The sequence below is a fragment of the Hoplias malabaricus genome, chromosome 13, assembly GCF_029633855.1.
Source record: "Hoplias malabaricus isolate fHopMal1 chromosome 13, fHopMal1.hap1, whole genome shotgun sequence".
In the NCBI taxonomy this organism is placed as follows: domain Eukaryota; kingdom Metazoa; phylum Chordata; class Actinopteri; order Characiformes; family Erythrinidae; genus Hoplias; species Hoplias malabaricus.
Window position 1 is genome coordinate 21,202,970 of NC_089812.1, and position 17,442 is coordinate 21,220,411.

General features: G+C 43.9%; 1 protein-coding gene across 1 annotated transcript; it reads left to right on the forward strand.

Moving 5' to 3' along the window:
- Positions 1-465: 465 nt before the first annotated feature.
- On the forward strand, positions 466-17,277 carry coro1a (coronin, actin binding protein, 1A). Its single transcript, XM_066641979.1, has 11 exons — positions 466-568; positions 6,220-6,423; positions 12,975-13,097; positions 13,267-13,396; positions 13,615-13,796; positions 14,463-14,582; positions 14,692-14,796; positions 15,096-15,241; positions 15,381-15,438; positions 16,514-16,729; positions 17,097-17,277. The coding sequence occupies exons 2-11, from the start codon at positions 6,226-6,228 to the stop codon at positions 17,187-17,189; spliced, it is 1,371 nt and encodes a 456-aa protein (XP_066498076.1). The 5' UTR covers positions 466-568; positions 6,220-6,225; the 3' UTR covers positions 17,190-17,277.
- Positions 17,278-17,442: the final 165 nt, after the last annotated feature.

Here is a 17,442-nt window from a genome sequence, read left to right on the forward strand (position 1 = left end):
AGGTGAGAATGAAGCCAGCTGATACAGCGCCATGCACAGAAAGCACACTCATAGTTGGCTCTGGGTCAGGTCGAGAGCACAGAGCTACAGCATGGAGCTGCTAACTGACTAAATAATGTTTTAGTCAGTCATGAGATTTACAGTGCCCTCTGGTGGAGCACAGAGTTCAGTCATGAGACTTTATGAGAAAGCTTTAGGCATGGTGTGTTTTTGAATGCACCAATTCAAAGAGGAGTACGGTCACAGTGTTTTCCCGCGCAAGCAACTGACATGTCATCAACGTCAGATCATCTCTAAATCAGCGTGTGCTTATGCAGCGCAGGTCACGTGACGCGAGGAGGGCCAGACCAGAGATTTCACGCTCTTTAAAAGGAAAAGTAGAGAAGCGAGAGAGAGAGAGACGCCTCCCATTCTCATCTACATCTAAAACTTTCACTTCCTCTCCCTCTTAAACACATCCCTCTCTCCACGAGCCCTCACTCTCTTCTCTCTTCCCCTCAGCGGCACGAGCCAGAGCACCAGAGCCCAGCACCAGCACCGTGCACCCTCTCCCTGCCCCAGTCTCGAGGTACTCTCCCTCCATCCCTCCCTTTCTTCCCTTTCTTCATCATCTCTCTCTCTCTCTCTCTCTCTCTCTCTCTCCTTTCCCTCCCTCTCCCTGCCCCTCTCTCACTCCATCTTCGTTCTCTCTCTCTCTCTCTCTCTCTCTCTCTCTCTCTCTCTCTCTCTCTCTCTGTCCCATCCCCTTTCTCTCTCTCTTTTCTTGTCCCCTCTCTATCACTCTTTTCCTTCTCCATGCACATGATGCTTGCACTTCCTGCGTTAAATACTGAGCAAGATTATGCGCAGACGCTGCAGCACAGACTCACTTCTCCTTTGTTGTCTATTGTATATTTTGTATATTATGTATGTCACGTATTGTCCCCCGTTTGTTGCTGTGGGCGGCTGAGCCCACTCTGCGGCCTGCTGCAAAGCAACTGAGGCTCAGGGCGGTTGGAGATATGAGGAAGTTGCTGTTGTAGTGGCAGTTTGCTGGTGACTGCAGGAGTGTTTGACTGCTTTGCAGCAGTGAACAGGGTGTGAGCTTCGAAGTGAGCCCCACTCTTGCAGTTACACAGTAATTGCATCAAGTTCTGAGCTCAAGATTTGGTTTCGGAGAATCGAGATCCAGTTTAAAATTTGGTTTATTTTTATTTTCATCTGTTAAATGGTCTGCAAAAGACACAGAGTGAAAATGCCTTTATAATTACAGACTGCAAAGTAGCACTTCCTAAAACTCAGTTTTAAAACTGTGTCCAGTTTTGCTGCTGGACGTTTAGGTTTGATTTTTTTAGTTGCTGTCTGTGCAACACGGTGAAGGAGAGGCTCCCGGAAGGAAGGCTGTATTACAAAGGCCCCTACTTTTTGTCGCAAGGGTCCGGAAGCACTAAACAGTGCCCTAATTAAAGACAAGGTGCTTTCAGATCAGTATTAAAACGATATCGGTTCAAAAAATAGTGAATTTGACTCTAAAATCCCTCGCTCTTCTTGATGGTTTTACACTAGATACTGAAACATATGTTTGATGGCATTCAGTCGGGACTGATATTGCGTAATGGGTTCTGAAACACAAACACCACACCAGCTCATCCCAAAGGTACTGGATGGAGTTTAATCTCTCTAGAGAACACAGTTCCACTGCTCTACAACTTGGCACTGGGGGGATTTACACCCTGCTCTAGATTTCAGTTCATAAAGTAACACCACAGTCTGTGGGATGGGTTCCTGAATCCAGATTAAGTCTAGTCCTGGACTACAGAGGAGAACATCCAGCGAGGTCCAGGTTGCAATGCCCAGTGCAAAGTGTAGGAGTAGAAAGGGGTCTAAAGCCCCAGAACTGGACTCTGGAGCAGTGGAATGGTGTTCTTTGGAGTGATGGAGCTACAACTAATACTTTAATGAATTTAGAAGAGAATTGAGACTAAACCTTTAATGACTGTAGAGGAGATGTGAGACTACACCTTTAATGACTGTAGAGGAGATGTGAGACTACACCTTTAATGACTGTAGAGGAAATGTGAGACTACACCTTTAATGACTGTAGAGGAGAAGTGAGACTACACCTTTAATGACTGTAGAGGAGATGTGAGACTACACCTTTAATGACTGTAGAGGAAATGTGAGACTACACCTTTAATGACTGTAGAGGAGATGTGAGACTACACCTTTAATGACTGTAGAGGAGATGTGAGACTACACCTTTAATGACTGTAGAGGAAATGTGAGACTACACCTTTAATGACTGTAGAGGAGAAGTGAGACTACACCTTTAATGACTGTAGAGGAGATGTGAGACTACACCTTTAATGACTGTAGAAGAGAAGTGAGACTTCACCTTTAATGACTGTAGACGAGAAGTGAGACTACACCTTTAATGAATGTAGAGGAAAGGTGAGACTTCACCTTTAATGACTGTAGAGGAGATGTGAGACTACACCTTTAATGACTGTAGAAGAGAATTGAGACTACACCTTTAATGACTGTAGAGGATATGTGAGACTTCACCTTTAATGACTATAGAGCAGAAGTGAGACTTCACCTTTAATGACTGTAGAGGAGAAGTGAGACTACACCTTTAATGACTGTAGAGGAGAAGTGAGACTACACCTTTAATGACTGTAGAAGAGAAGTGAGACTTCACCTTTAATGACTATAGAGGAGAAGTGAGACTACACCTTTAATGACTATAGAGGAGAAGTGAGACTTTACCTTTAATGACTGTAGAGGAGATGTGAGACTACACCTTTAATGACTGTAGAGGAGATGTGAGACTACACCTTTAATGACTAGAAGAGAAGTGAGACTTCACCTTTAATGACTGTAGACGAGAAGTGAGACTACACCTTTAATGAATGTAGAGGAAAGGTGAGACTTCACCTTTAATGACTGTAGAGGAGATGTGAGACTACACCTTTAATGACTGTAGAAGAGAATTGAGACTACACCTTTAATGACTGTAGAGGAGAAGTGAGACTACACCTTTAATGACTGTAGAGGAGAAGTGAGACTACACCTTTAAAGACTGTAGAGGAGAAGTGAGACTTCACCTTTAATGACTATAGAGGAGAAGTGAGACTACACCTTTAATGACTGTAGAGGAGAAGTGAGACTTCACCTTTAATGACTGTAGAGGAGAAGTGAGACTTCACCTTTAATGACTGTAGAGGAGAAGTGAGACTTCACCTTTAATGACTGTAGAGGAGAAGTGAGACTTCACCTTTAATGACTGTAGAGGAGATGTGAGACTTCACCTTTAATGACTGTAGAGGAGAAGTGAGACTTCACCTTTAATGACTGTAGAGGAGAAGTGAGACTACACCTTTAATGGCTGTAGATGAGAAGTGAGACTACACCTTTAATGAGTGTAGAGGAGAAGTGAGACTACACCTTTAATGACTGTAGAGGAGAAGTGAGACTTCACCTTTAATGACTGTAGAAGAGAAGTGAGACTACACCTTTAATGACTGTAGAGGAGAAGTGAGACTACACCTTTAATGACTGTAGAAGAGAAGTGAGACTACACCTTTAAAGACTGTAGAGGAGATGTGAGACTTCACCTTTAATGACTGTAGAGGAGAAGTGAGACTTCACCTTTAATGACTATAGAGGAGAAGTGAGACTTCACCTTTAATGACTGTAGAGGAGAAGTGGGACTACACCTTTAATGACTGTAGAGGAGAAGTGAGACTACACCTTTAATGACTGTAGAGGAGAAGTGAGACTACACCTTTAATGGCTGTAGAAGAGAAGTGAGACTACACCTTTAATGACTGTAGAGGAGAAGTGAGACTACACCTTTAAAGACTGTAGAGGAGAAGGGAGACTAACTACACATTTAAAGGCTGCAGTTGATGAGCCAAACTTAACAACAAACTAAACTCCACCTTTAAACTGCAGACGTTAAAGCGGAGGGCCGTGAGACTGCTTGTGTGCGGTGTGTGTTTAGACGGATGTGGTGTAACTGAAGTGTGTTGTGTCCCCTCCGTCACACGGTGCTTCCTGCAGCTAAACAAAGCACAACAGCCTCCACTCAGCCCCCGATCCCTGCTCACCACAGCAGTGGAGCAGACCTCAAATGATGGGAGACTAAGGTGATAGAACTTTGTGTGGTGTTGTATTAATCTCTTTGTAGGGACCTCATATGTGGGACTCTTTAGTTTGCCCCAGACTTATCAGGTGTGCATTCAGCAGCTTTAAAGTCTCAGCAACTATGTCCCACAATTTGTACAATGTTTATAAAATGGCATGGAATGCTCTAGAGCAACTGCACTTTGAGGTCTCACTGCTGGGCTACAGTTCTCTGGAGAGATGTACTAGAACCCGACCTCGCTGATGCTCTCAAGGCTGTATGCCAGCAAATGCTCACAGAAATGTTCCAGCATCTAGTGTGAAGCATTCCCAGATTAGTAGAAGTCATCACGGATGCAAAAGTCAAGGGTGGACACAGCTGACATCAGTGGAATTGGTGTCTATAAACTTTTGGCCTTAGAACACAAAGAGGCCAGATCTGGGGGCTGAGGTGAGGGTTAAGGTTGGGTTAGGTCAATGCGCACTTCATCTGTTTGTGGTCTGTAAATGTGACACAACATAACATGATGCATGATGCAAATAGAGTATTAATTATTCATTTATTCACTGTCTGTGACCCTTATCCAGTTCAGGGCGGCGTTGGGTCCGGTGCCTACCCCGAATCACTGGGCACAATGCAAGAACACACCTTGGAGGGGGCGTCAGTCCTTTACAGGGCGACACTCACTCACACCTACGGACACTTTTGAGTCGCCAATCCATCTACCAACGTGTGTTTTTGGAGCGTGGGAGGAAACCGGAGCACCCGGAGGAAACCCACATGGAAACCGGGAAAACACACCACACTCCTCACGGACAGTCACCCAGAGCGGGACTCAAACCTACAGCCTCCAGGACTCTGCAGCTGTGACAGAAACACTACCTGCACCGCCATTCTAGTCTAAATAATAATTAATTCACAGCTGTCCTTCCGAGATTAAACAAATTGGCTGCGTTCTACATCAGCTGAACTCCCTCTTTTACCACGAAGGGTGTCTCCGGACTTGGAGTGTCTGGAGAGTGTGGAGGAAGAGCGCAGAGCAGAAGTGAGGCGATGCCTGGCAGCCGGGCTCTGCTGCTGCTGCTGCTGCTCTCCTTCTAACATCCGCTTTCTCTTTCCTTCCTCTATTTCGGCTCTCAGCTGAAACACTGCCGCTGATCAGCAGCTGAAACTCTGTGTGTGTGAACACACTCACACGGAACTTCACTCACTAACTTGTGTAGTAACACTTGGAAAGAGGCTGTGTGATGTATTTGATTCTAATACAACTACACGAATAACACATCATCACTGGAACAGATCGTGTTTGATGTGATTATACTTTTAATGTATTCCCTTTGGTACTAGATCGGGGTGTACTTGTGTAGTACTCAAACTAGTGCTACAGGACGTGATCTAGTACCGTGGTACTGTAAAAGAAATCACGTCAGGTTTATTATCACTTCAGAAACACAACTGGAAGGTGTGTGAAGATCTTAATCCCTCACAGTGATAAATGCACAGAAACTGTAACAGCATTAAATTAAAATATTAAATGTTATATATATTGGTAATAAGCAGATGTATACATTATTTCATGATTTACACAAGGGAATAAGCAGATATAGATCGGTGCAGTAATTTGACACAGCTCCAGTAGTAAACGTGTGAAGTGCAGGGTGCAGATTGCTTATCACCAGCTGCCTTCATCTCTATCTCTCTCTTTGTCTCTCTGTCTCTTGCTCTCCCTCCCACTCTCATTGGTTTTCTTGATGCCATCTTAAGCGATACACTTCCTTTTTAAGCCATTTCCTGTGTAACAGTTCATGGGTGTTCACCGTGGTGTGAAAGGGAGCGGAAATGTCAGTTCTCTGCACATGTCACTGATGTCGAAGAGTATACATATATTTATATTTATAAGAATGATTATTATAGACATAGTAAATGGAATGTAATCGTCAGATATCTGTTCTCTGTTTTTGAGGAGTTTGTGTAGTGTATGTTTTTTTAATCACACAGCAGGAATTATATTTACATTAGATTACATTTCTCTCTCTCTCTCTCTCTCTCTCTCTCTCCCTCTCTCTCTCTCTCTCTCTCTCTCTCTCTCTCTCCCTCTCTCTCTCCTGCAGGTCATCATGTCTAGGAAGGTGGTCAGGACCAGTAAGTTTCGCCATGTCTTTGGTCAGGCGGTGAAGGCCGACCAGTGCTATGACGACATCAGGATTTCCCAGATGACCTGGGACAGTAACTTCTGCTCAGTGAACCCCAAGTTTGTGGCCATGATCGTGGATGCCAGCGGAGGAGGGGCCTTCATTGTCCTGCCGCTCAGCAAGGTGACCGCCACTGACCATTGCACCAGACAATAAACACACAGCATGTACACACCTGCACTCCCATCCCCTCCCGTCCTAGAACATTAGGTTAGCATTATCTTCCCTCCACTTCCCTAAACCCCATCTCTAACAGGAACAGCGGGCTTTGGAAACAACAACAATGGTGATGGTAAGGTTAAGCGGTGTTGACTCATGGTGTATTGACGTGTTGTTGTTGTTTGGGACTAAACACAGCTCCATCATCAGTTCAGACTGATCAGTAGAGTATGTTCTTTCCTTGTTGCAGCGTCCAGCTCTTGCTGGACTCTTTCATCTGCAACTGATCCAAAGAGCGTTTGAACCTCTTCAAAAGACCACGGCATAATTTTACGAGCTGCCGTTGTGAGTCGGATAAAAACAAATTTGATCTCAGCTGGAGATTTTACAGGTGGAGAGTTGGTGCTGGTCGTCTGCGTTGCGTGGCGAAGAGTGACGACTCTCTCTGGACAATCAGAGCTCTGTAAGGTTTACACACTACGGTTTAGTCCCTACTCTGCTCACTCTGAACCACGAGGGAACAGCGACTAAACAAGAACCCGCTTCCAGAACCAGGACCACATTTACCTGGTGTAGAAGTGGAAAAGCTGAGTATGGCTGATTACATTAGTGTAGGGATCATGCTGTGGAAAATCTCATTTTAATTTAAAGTAATATCAAATCAGCAGATTAATCGTTATCAAAAATATCATAAATTGTGTTTCTTATTGCTCAGATGCATGCAACGTTATATTATATGAATTATTACATTACGGACCAGCTCAGAAACACACATCAGCAACAACATTAATAAGACAATATTAGGAACTTATAGGGTGCGGTATATTGTTGGATTACTGGATATACAAGGAAAAAGCTGCTGTCTCTCTCTCTCTCTCTCTCTCTCTATGTGAGAGTGTGTGTGTGGGTGTGTGAGTGTGTGTGTGTGTGTGTGTGTGTGGACCAAACCTTATTGACCTGTACTTTCTTGACCAAAGCTCTCCTCTCAGACAGATTTTGGAGAAGAGAGAGATGTTATTACCCCAGTGCGACACATAGCAGGCGTCTTTTGTCTGTTGTAGCAATGGATAGTCGCCATTCTCCTGTAGTGCATTGAACTGTTCAGTGGCGTTACATTAGTAGCAGTTTGGCATGAGGCAGTTGCTATCCTCAGAGGATACTTTTGCTTACTTCCACCCTCCCTGATATCACCCACCCTCACTGTGAGGGGAGTCGCAGCCATCAGGGAGGAATTAGGATTTGGGAGAAGACTGGGATTTATAAAATATAATATTATATAAAAAAGCAACCTCCAGTGTGTTTGGATGTTTTAATCATCAGTGAACTTTGGTTAGTAGTTGGTAGATTATTATCATTAGTATCACTGAACCTGCAAAAAAAGAAGCTGCTTTATGTCTTTGCAGTCCTTCTTAGTAAATAAAAGTGTCCAAATTATTTAGGGCAGACTGTGTTATGGATTGTGCCCAATAAAAGCAGAATCCGTGGGTAATGCATGTGTTGTAACACGTTAAGACACTTAAACTCAGATGAGTGTGTGCAGCAGACTGAGTGCAGTAAAGCAGGTGCATGTGCGGTTTAATGTTGCCTTTTCTTCTCTGCCTCTGTCTCTCTCTCTCTCTCTCTTTCTCTCTCTCTCTCTCTGTGTGTGTGTGTGTATGTGTGTAGGAGAGAGAGAGTTTGAATTTAAAAAGCGCACAGCGAGGGTTTTGCTGATTGTGGAAGTCTGAAGTGGCTTTTTTCTGTTCTCTGTTTTTTGCCTTATTTGGAGTGTGATTGACTCTCAGCGTCTACAGGATGTGGTGTGTGTGAGTGTGAGTGTGAGTGTGTGTGTGTGTGTGTGTGTGTGTGTGTGTGAGAGAGAGAGAGAGAGAGAGAGAGAGAGAGAGAGACAGAGGCAGAGAAAGAGCTGTCAGTCACACAGATGTTAACACACTCTGTAAACTCATTGACTCAAGGCTGATAAAGATAAATGCTCCCAGTGTCTGGTGAAGTTTATTTGTTGTAAATGTGTGTTAAAATCATTGATTGTTTGATTGTTTTGAGTGAATTTTAATTAATTATTGATTGGTTAAATCAGGGATTAATAAGTGTTTGTTTGGATTAGGGATGATTTGTGATTGATGACAGAGTAATGACTGGTGTTTTTGACTGGTAATGATTGATTGATTATTGATTGGTCAGGGTGGTGATTGATTATTGATTAGTCAGGGTGGTGATTGATTATTGATTGGTCAGAGTGGTGTGTGATTATTTATTGGTCAGGGTGGTGGTTGATTATTGATTGGTCAGGGTGGTGATTGATTATTGATTAGTCAGGGTGGTGGTTGATTATTGATTGGTCAGAGTGGTGTTTGATTATTTATTGGTCAGGGTGGTGATTGATTATTTTTTGGTCAGAGTGGTGATTGATTATTTATTGGTCAGGGTGGTGATTGATTATTTATTGGTCAGAGTGGTGATTGATTATTTATTGGTCAGGGTGGTGATTGATTATTTATTGGTCAGAGTGGTGATTGATTATTTATTGGTCAGGGTGGTGATTGATTATTGATTGGTCAGGGTGGTGGTTGATTATTGATTGGTCAGAGTGGTGTGTGATTATTTATTGGTCAGGGTGGTGATTGATTATTTATTGGTCAGAGTGGTGATTGATTATTTATTGGTCAGGGTGGTGATTGATTATTTATTGGTCAGAGTGGTGATTGATTATTTATTGGTCAGGGTGGTGATTGATTACTGAATGGTAAGAGTGGTGATTGATTATTGATTGGTCAGGGTGGTGATTGATTATTTATTGGTCAGAGTGGTGATTGATTATTTATTGGTCAGGGTGGTGATTGATTACTGAATGGTAAGAGTGGTGATTGATTATTGATGGGTCAGGGTGGTGATTGATTATTTATTGGTCAGAGTGGTGATTGATTATTTATTGGTCAGGGTGGTGATTGATTATTGATTGGTCAGGGTGGTGATTGATTATTTATTGGTCAGGGTGGTGATTGATTATTGAATGGTCAGAGTGGTGATTGATTATTTATTGGTCAGGGTGGTGATTGATTACTGAATGGTCAGAGTGGTGATTGATTATTGATTGGTCAGGGTGGTGATTGATTATTGATTGGTCAGGGTGGTGATTGATTATTGATTGGTCAGAGTGGTGTTTGATTATTTATTGGTCAGGGTGGTGATTGATTATTTATTGGTCAGGGTGGTGATTGATTACTGAATGGTCAGAGTGGTGATTGATTATTGATTCGTAATAGACAGAGTTAAATTTTGTTGATGTGTATTTTATTGTTGTGTAAGTCCAGAAGAGTCACTTCCTCCAGTGTCCAGACTGTAGTCGTCTGGACTGAAGTGATGGAGGAGGAGGAGGAGGTCACTGGATAATTTTACCTCTTTTTATTTATTTGCCATCCACACTCTCAGATTCACACTGCATTTTATAATTTAATCTCTCTCCCTCACTTGCTTTCTCTCTTTCCCCTCACTCTCTCTCTCTCTGCCTCACTCTCTCCCTCACTCTCTCTCTCTCTCTCCCTCACACTCTCTCTCTCCCCCTCACTCTCTCTCTCTCTCTCTCTCTCTCTCTCTGCAGTGTTTATTTGAGAATGAATGGACGTTCTGTCGTCTTAAACTCACCCTGTATCTCTGACACTGTTTATTTCTGAATGGAGGCCATTGTTTTCTGCTAAAGGCAAGAATCCTGCTCCAGGCATGTGCTTCTCACTCAAGTTCCACACTGAGGAACAGAACCAGAAACACTGACACAGATGAGTCAGATCTGAAGAGAGGGAGACTGAGGGAGCAGTGATTTTTTTTAAAAAAACTGCATTTAAACTGTGAACACACAGAATGAGCAGGATGATCACAGTGTTGATGTTAATGTGAGAGAGGTCACTGTGAGAGGTCACTACTGTGTCCAAAATGGCTCCCTGTTCACTATTCTCCACGTTACTCATTATACAGTGCATTCTGTTCTAGGTTTTCAGACACGCAAACAAAATGGCGGAACCCAAACATAGTGCACTATATAGTGAATAGGTTCAAAGACAGCACAGGTCTCTGTCTGTGGACGTAGTTCATTTGTGAAACCTTCATGAAGAATGAACCTGATCCAAAACACACTGATCAATAAAAATGGACTCTATAAATGATCTATAAAACCTACTGCCTTAAACTCACTCACACACACTCACACATTCATTCACTCACTCAATCCCACACACGTTCATTCACTCACTCACTCCTTCACACACAAATATTCATTCACTCCCTCACTCACACATTCATTCAATCATTCACTCCCTCACTCACATTCATTCACTCACTCACTCAAACACTCATTCGCTCACTCACACATTCACTCACTCCCTTACTCATACATTCATTCACTCCCTCGCTCACACACTCATTCACTCACTCACTCTCACACAATCACACATTCATTCACTTACTCACTCCCTCTCTCACACACTCATTAATTCACTCACATATTCACACATTCATTCACTCACTCAAACATACATTCATTCACTCACTCACTCACTCCCTCACTCACACATATTCATTCAAACACACACTCATTCACTCACTCCGTCACACACACATTCATTGATTAGTTATGAATAAATGAATGATTTCATGAATTATTTACCATTTCATTTATTTATTTGTTTTTAATTATTACTTTACACTGTTTGTCTTTTCATATTTGATCAAATTTTGATCAGAATTTCTCTAAAGCACTTACAGCTGCATTTTTTGTACGAGAGGCTCTGTACAAATCAAGATAATTATTATTATTAGTAGTAACAGTAGTAGCAGTAGCAGTAGTAGTAGTAGTATTAGTAGCAGCAGCAGTAGTAATAACACTAGCAGTAGTAATAGTAGTAAGAATAGTAGTAGCAGTAGTACTAGTAGTAGTATCATTAGCAACAGTAGTAGTAGTATCAGAAGCAGTAATAGTTGCAGTAGTAGTAGCAGTAGTAGTAGCAGCAGTAGTAATAGTAGCAATAGCAGCAGTAGCAGTAACAATAGTAGTAGTAGCAGTAGTAGTAGTACCAATAGTAATAGTAGCAGTAATAGTAGCAGTAGTAGCCATAGTAGTAGTAGTAGCAGTAGTAGTAAAAGTAGTAGCAGTAGCAGTACTAGCAGTAGCAGTAACAATAGTAGTAGTAGCAGTAATAGCAGTAGTAGTAGTACCAGTAGTAATAGTAGCAGTAGCAGTAGTAATAGTAGCAGTAGTAGTACTAGCAGTACTAGCAGTAGCAGTAACAATAGTAGTAGTAGCAGTAATAGCAGTAGTAGTAGTACCAGTAGTAATAGTAGCAGTAGCAGTAGTAATAGTAGCAGTAGTAGTAGTAGCAGTAGTAGTAGCAGTAGTAATAGTAGTAGCAGTAGTAGTAGCAGTCATTCATTCATAATAGTAGTAAGAGTAGCAGTAGTAGTAGTAGTAGTAGCAGCAGTAGTAGTAGTATCAGTATCAGTAATAGTAGTAGTAGCAGTAGCAGTAGTAATGGTAGTAGCAGTAGTAGTAGCAGTAGCAGTAACAATAGTAGTAGTAGCAATAGTAGTAGTAGTAGCAGTAATAGTAGCAGTAGTAGTAGCAGCAGTAGTAGTATTTGCAATAGCAGCAGTAATAATAGTAGTAGTAGCAGGAGCAGTAATACTAGCAGTAGTAGTAGTAGCAGCAGTAGTAGTATTAGCAATAGCAGCAATAATAATAGTAGTAGTAGCAGGAGCAGTAATACTAGCAGTAGTAGTAGTAGCAGCAGTAGTAGTATTAGCAATAGCAGCAATAATAATAGTAGTAGTAGCAGTAGCAGTAGCAGAAATAGTAGCAGTAGTAGTAGTAGTAGCAGCAGTAGTAGTATTAGCAATAGCAGCAATAATAATAGTAGTAGTAGCAGTAGCAGTATTAGTAGCAGTAGCAATAATAGTAGCAGTAGTTGCAGTAGTAGTAATAGTAGCAGTAGCAGTAAGAGTAGCAGTAGTAGTAGTAGTACTACTACAGGATTCCTGTGTTTAACGGGATTTGTTTTCACTAAAATAAGCCCTGGTGTTAGCAGTGGGATTTAGACCACTGTAGCTGCTCTCTCTCTCTCTCTCTCTCTCTCTCTCTCTCTCTCTCTCTTTCTTTCCCTTTCTCGTCTCTCACATGATGAGCTTTCATTAAAGGTAATTGGAGGCATTGCTAAAAAATTGACCTCAGCTGACAGAGTTCCTCTCCTCTCTCTTTCTTTCTCTCTCTCTCTCTCTCTCTCTCTCTCTCACTCTCTCTCTCTCTCTCTCTCACACACACACACACACACACACACTTGTAATATTAATGTACAGGAGTTTATTCACAAAATACATTAGCTGCTTTAATCAGTTCAGAAAAAGGTTCAGGCCTCAGCTGTAAATGTGGACACTGGCTCCTGGATTTGATTTATTTTAAACCCTAATATTAAATCTCTCTCTCTCTCTCTCTCTCTCTCTCTCTCTCTCTCTCTCTCTCTCTCTCTCTCCAGACTGGCCGTATTGACATGTCCCAGCCCACTGTCTGTGGACACACTGGACCTGTCCTGGACATCGAGTGGTGTCCACACAACGACAACATCATCGCCAGCGGCTCTGAAGACTGCAGTGTCATGGTGAGAGCAGCTGACATTATAATCTCACCTCACACACAGCCATGTGTTTGTCCCTTCGTCTCGGGCGAGTGGACACTGATGTGACTCGGAGGGTTTAGTGACTGTAACCTTTCTCTGACTAGTGCCATCTGCTGGCATTTCTGTGTGTGTGTGTGTGTGTGTGTGTTAGATTTGGGAGATTCCTGATGGTGGTCTGACTCAGCCTTTGAAGGAGCCTGTGGTAAAGTTGGACGGTCACTCGAAACGTGTAGGCATTCTCAGCTGGCATCCAACCGCACACAATGTCCTCATGAGTGCTGGTAAACACACACACACACACACACACACACACACACACACACACACACACACTCCTATGCTAATTGCAAGTATAGTTCAATGAATGTTACACACAATGAAAACGAAGTTTTCTGGCTCTAATATGTATTACACCTCACTAAGACATATTCTCTCTCTCTCTCTCTCTCTCTCTCTCTCTCTCTCTCTCTCTCTCTCTCTCTCTCTCTCTCTCTCTCAGGTTGTGATAATGTTGTAATCCTGTGGAACGTGGCGAGGGGTGAAGCAGTGGTGAGGATGGATTCCATTCACACAGACCTTATCTACAGCGCGTGCTGGAACTCGGACGGGACTCAGATCCTCACGTCCTGCAAGGACAAGAAACTGCGAGTCCTGGACCCCCGCAAGGGCACCGTCATCGCAGTGAGAAAACTCTTTCTTCCTCTCGCCTTGTGCCTTCATCCTCTCTCTCTCTCTCTCTCTCTCTCTCTCTCTCTCTCTCTCTCTCTCGTCTGCCCAACTGTTTCTGTACGTCCCTACAGCACACGTTGTCTGTTAAGTTTACGGCACATGCTTCACTGACACACTGTTTAGTGCACAGAGGGCTCAGGGGCAGATGGTGCCTCCTCTTTTGTTTGTTGTGTGTATTTGTTTGCATCTCTGGGGAAGTTTCCTAGACGTGGCTAAGAGCTGAGGGAACCAGAGGATGTGAAAACTGCCCGCTGTGTCCCTTCACAATGACTGTGAGCTCTAGTCCAGGTCACTGAGGGTGCGAAAAAAAAATCTGAACTGGACACGTATCTGATCTAGGAGCACATATGAAAAGTATGAAAAGCCCTGAAATAGATCAGATCTGTGTGAGATTAAGATTGAATAAACTACTGCATCGGCACCAAAATAATTTAGAGAATGCTTGAGAAGCAGGGAGAGCTGAATAAACACGTAAAAGAAGCTGTTATTTAAGGAACTACATTGAACACTACACACGGCTTAGGGACCCATTTGGGACGGAGCTGAGTACAGGTCGCAGTGTGTTTTATTAGTAAATGTGAACAGTCTGGACTGAAGTGTGCTGTGTTCCTGTTTCAGGAGAAGGATAAGCCTCACGAGGGCTCCCGGCCTGTCAGAGCGGTGTTTGTGTCCGAGGGGAAGATCCTGACCACCGGCTTCAGCCGCATGAGCGAGAGACAGGTGGCGCTGTGGGATCCGGTAAGAGTCCACTGACCACATACGGACCTCGGGACAGCGATGAAGAGATGAGGGGTGGTACGTACGCAGAGTAAACCCAATTTGAAAATGTGTGTGTGTGTGTTTTCAGAACAGCTTTAATGAACCGCTGACCCTCCAGGAGTTGGACACCAGCAGTGGAGTCCTGCTGCCGTTCTTTGACCCAGACACGGGCATCGTTTACCTCTGTGGAAAGGTGAGGGCAACAGACAGACACACATCTGATTTTCATTCAAGTGTCTGTTAATGCAGAGTTATTTAAACCATGTCTCTGGAGCCCCCTGCTGACCAGTCAATAAAATAAAAGCAGCATGTCTCCTCATCCAGAGGTCCATCCACAGCCTAAACTCCATGATGCTTCACTTGTCTAATATTTACTATAAAAACAAAATGAACCTGTCCCCAACTGAGCTCAGATACAGCGGACTGGAAAAGATGTGATCGGTGCTTGAAAGTTTCTTTTCTTTGTGTGTGTGTGTGTGTGTGTGTTGTCAGGGAGACAGCAGTATCCGGTATTTTGAGGTGACAGATGAGGCTCCGTACGTTCACTATCTGTCTATGTACAGCAGCAAAGAGAGCCAGAAGGGGATGGGCTACATGCCCAAGAGAGGACTGGAAGTCAACAAGTGTGAGATCGCCAGGTAAACAACACACACACTCTCAAACAACACACACACACACACACACATACACACACACACACACACACACACACACAGAGCTCCAACTGCAGAAATGCTCCCTGTGTGTTTTCAGTGCAGTGTCTTTCTCTAATTTCAGGTTCTATAAACTGCATGAGAGGAAGTGTGAGCCCATTGTGATGACGGTGCCACGAAAGGTAACGAGACGTCCACACGAGCAATGAGACTGACCTCTTACCTCAGTCAGAACTGACATCTCACCTCAGACAGAACTGACCACTGACCTCTCACCTCTCTCAGAACTGACCACTGACCTCTCACCTCTCTCAGAACTGACCACTGACCTCAGACAGAACTGACCTCTCACCTCAGACAGAACTGACCACTGACCTCTCTCAGAACTGACCACTGACCTCAGACAGAACTGACCTCTCACCTCAGACAGAACTGACCACTGACCTCTCTCAGAACTGACCACTGACCTCTCACCTCAGAGAGAACTGACCACTGACCTCTCTCAGAACTGACCACTGACCTCTCACCTCAGACAGAACTGACCACTGACCTCTCACCTCAGAGAGAACTGACCACTGACCTCTCACCTCAGACAGAACTGACCACTGACCTCTCACCTCAGAGAGAACTGACCACTGACCTCTCACCTCAGACAGAACTGACCACTGACCTCTCACCTCAGACAGAACTGACCACTGACCTCTCACCTCAGAGAGAACTGACCACTGACCTCTCTCAGAACTGACCACTGACCTCTCACCTCAGACAGAACTGACCTCTCACCTCAATCAGAACTGACCTCTCACCTCAATCAGAACTGACCTCTCACCTCAGACAGAACTTACCTCTTACCTCAGACAGAACTGACCCCTCACCTCAATCAGAACTGACCTCTCACCTCAGACAGAACTTACCTCTTACCTCAGACAGAACTGACCTCTCACCTCAGACAGAACTGACCTCTCACCTCAGACAGAACTTACCTCTTACCTCAGACAGAACTGACCTCTCACCTCAGACAGAACTGACCTCTCACCTCAGACAGAACTGACCTCTCACCTCAGACAGAACTGACCAGAACCTTTCAGTAATACACTTGTCCACATAAGCTTTAGTGAACAGATGGATCGGACAGGAGTCTGTGACCATAATAACACACTGGGGTCAGAGCAGAGTGTCAAGTGCAGTGTCCAGTTAAACTCTGTGAATGAACCCGATCAGGCCAGTTCTGACGCTGCTGTGTTGGGTTGGTTGCAGTCGGACCTGTTCCAGGAGGATCTGTACCCGGACACTATCGGACCTGAGCCCTCGGTGGAGGCAGACGACTGGTTCTCGGGAAAAAATGGGAAGCCCATCCTCATCTCGCTGAAGGACGGCTTTGTGGCCACCACCAAGAACAAAGAGTTTAAAGTCATCAAGAGCCTCATGTCCACCACGACGGCTTCCAGCGGCCAGCGGCACGGCAACGGAGGGGTAAACACACACACACACACACACACACACAGAGACACGCATACATAAACACACACACACACACACAAACCTATATACACGCACACAAACCTATATACACACACATACACACAGAGACACGCATACATAAACACACACACACACACACACACACAATAATACCTACACACACATATACACACACACACACACACACACACACACACACACAATAATACCTACACATACATATAAACATACACGCACACACACACCCCATAATCAGGTTTATTTCACTGATTACAGTAATAGACCCATGTGTGATGGACAAGCTATTCTCTCTCTCTCTCTGTCTCTCTCTCTCTCTGCCCCTCTCTCTCTCTCTCAGGATGTACAAGCTCTACAGTCGGAAGTGAAGGAGCTGCGGGAGCTGGTGGAGGATTTGATTAAACGAGTGAAGGAGCTGGAGAGTAAGAACTAAAGCCCAGGCCTCAGACTCCACTGGAGATGTGAAAACACCAGACAAGTGTTTAAAGGGTAGAACAAGGGCGGGAGGGGGTGGGGGAGGGGAGAGAAGAGGGTGAGAGGGGGTGGGAGTGGGAGAAGAGGAGAGAGGGAATGGGTGAAAGCTGGGAAAGCGCTGCAGTGTTTATGAAGGGACACCAAAGACGCTGCAGCTTTTCACAAACCCAATGTTGCTCTTCAGGGATTTGATTTCTGTTCTGTTTTAATAT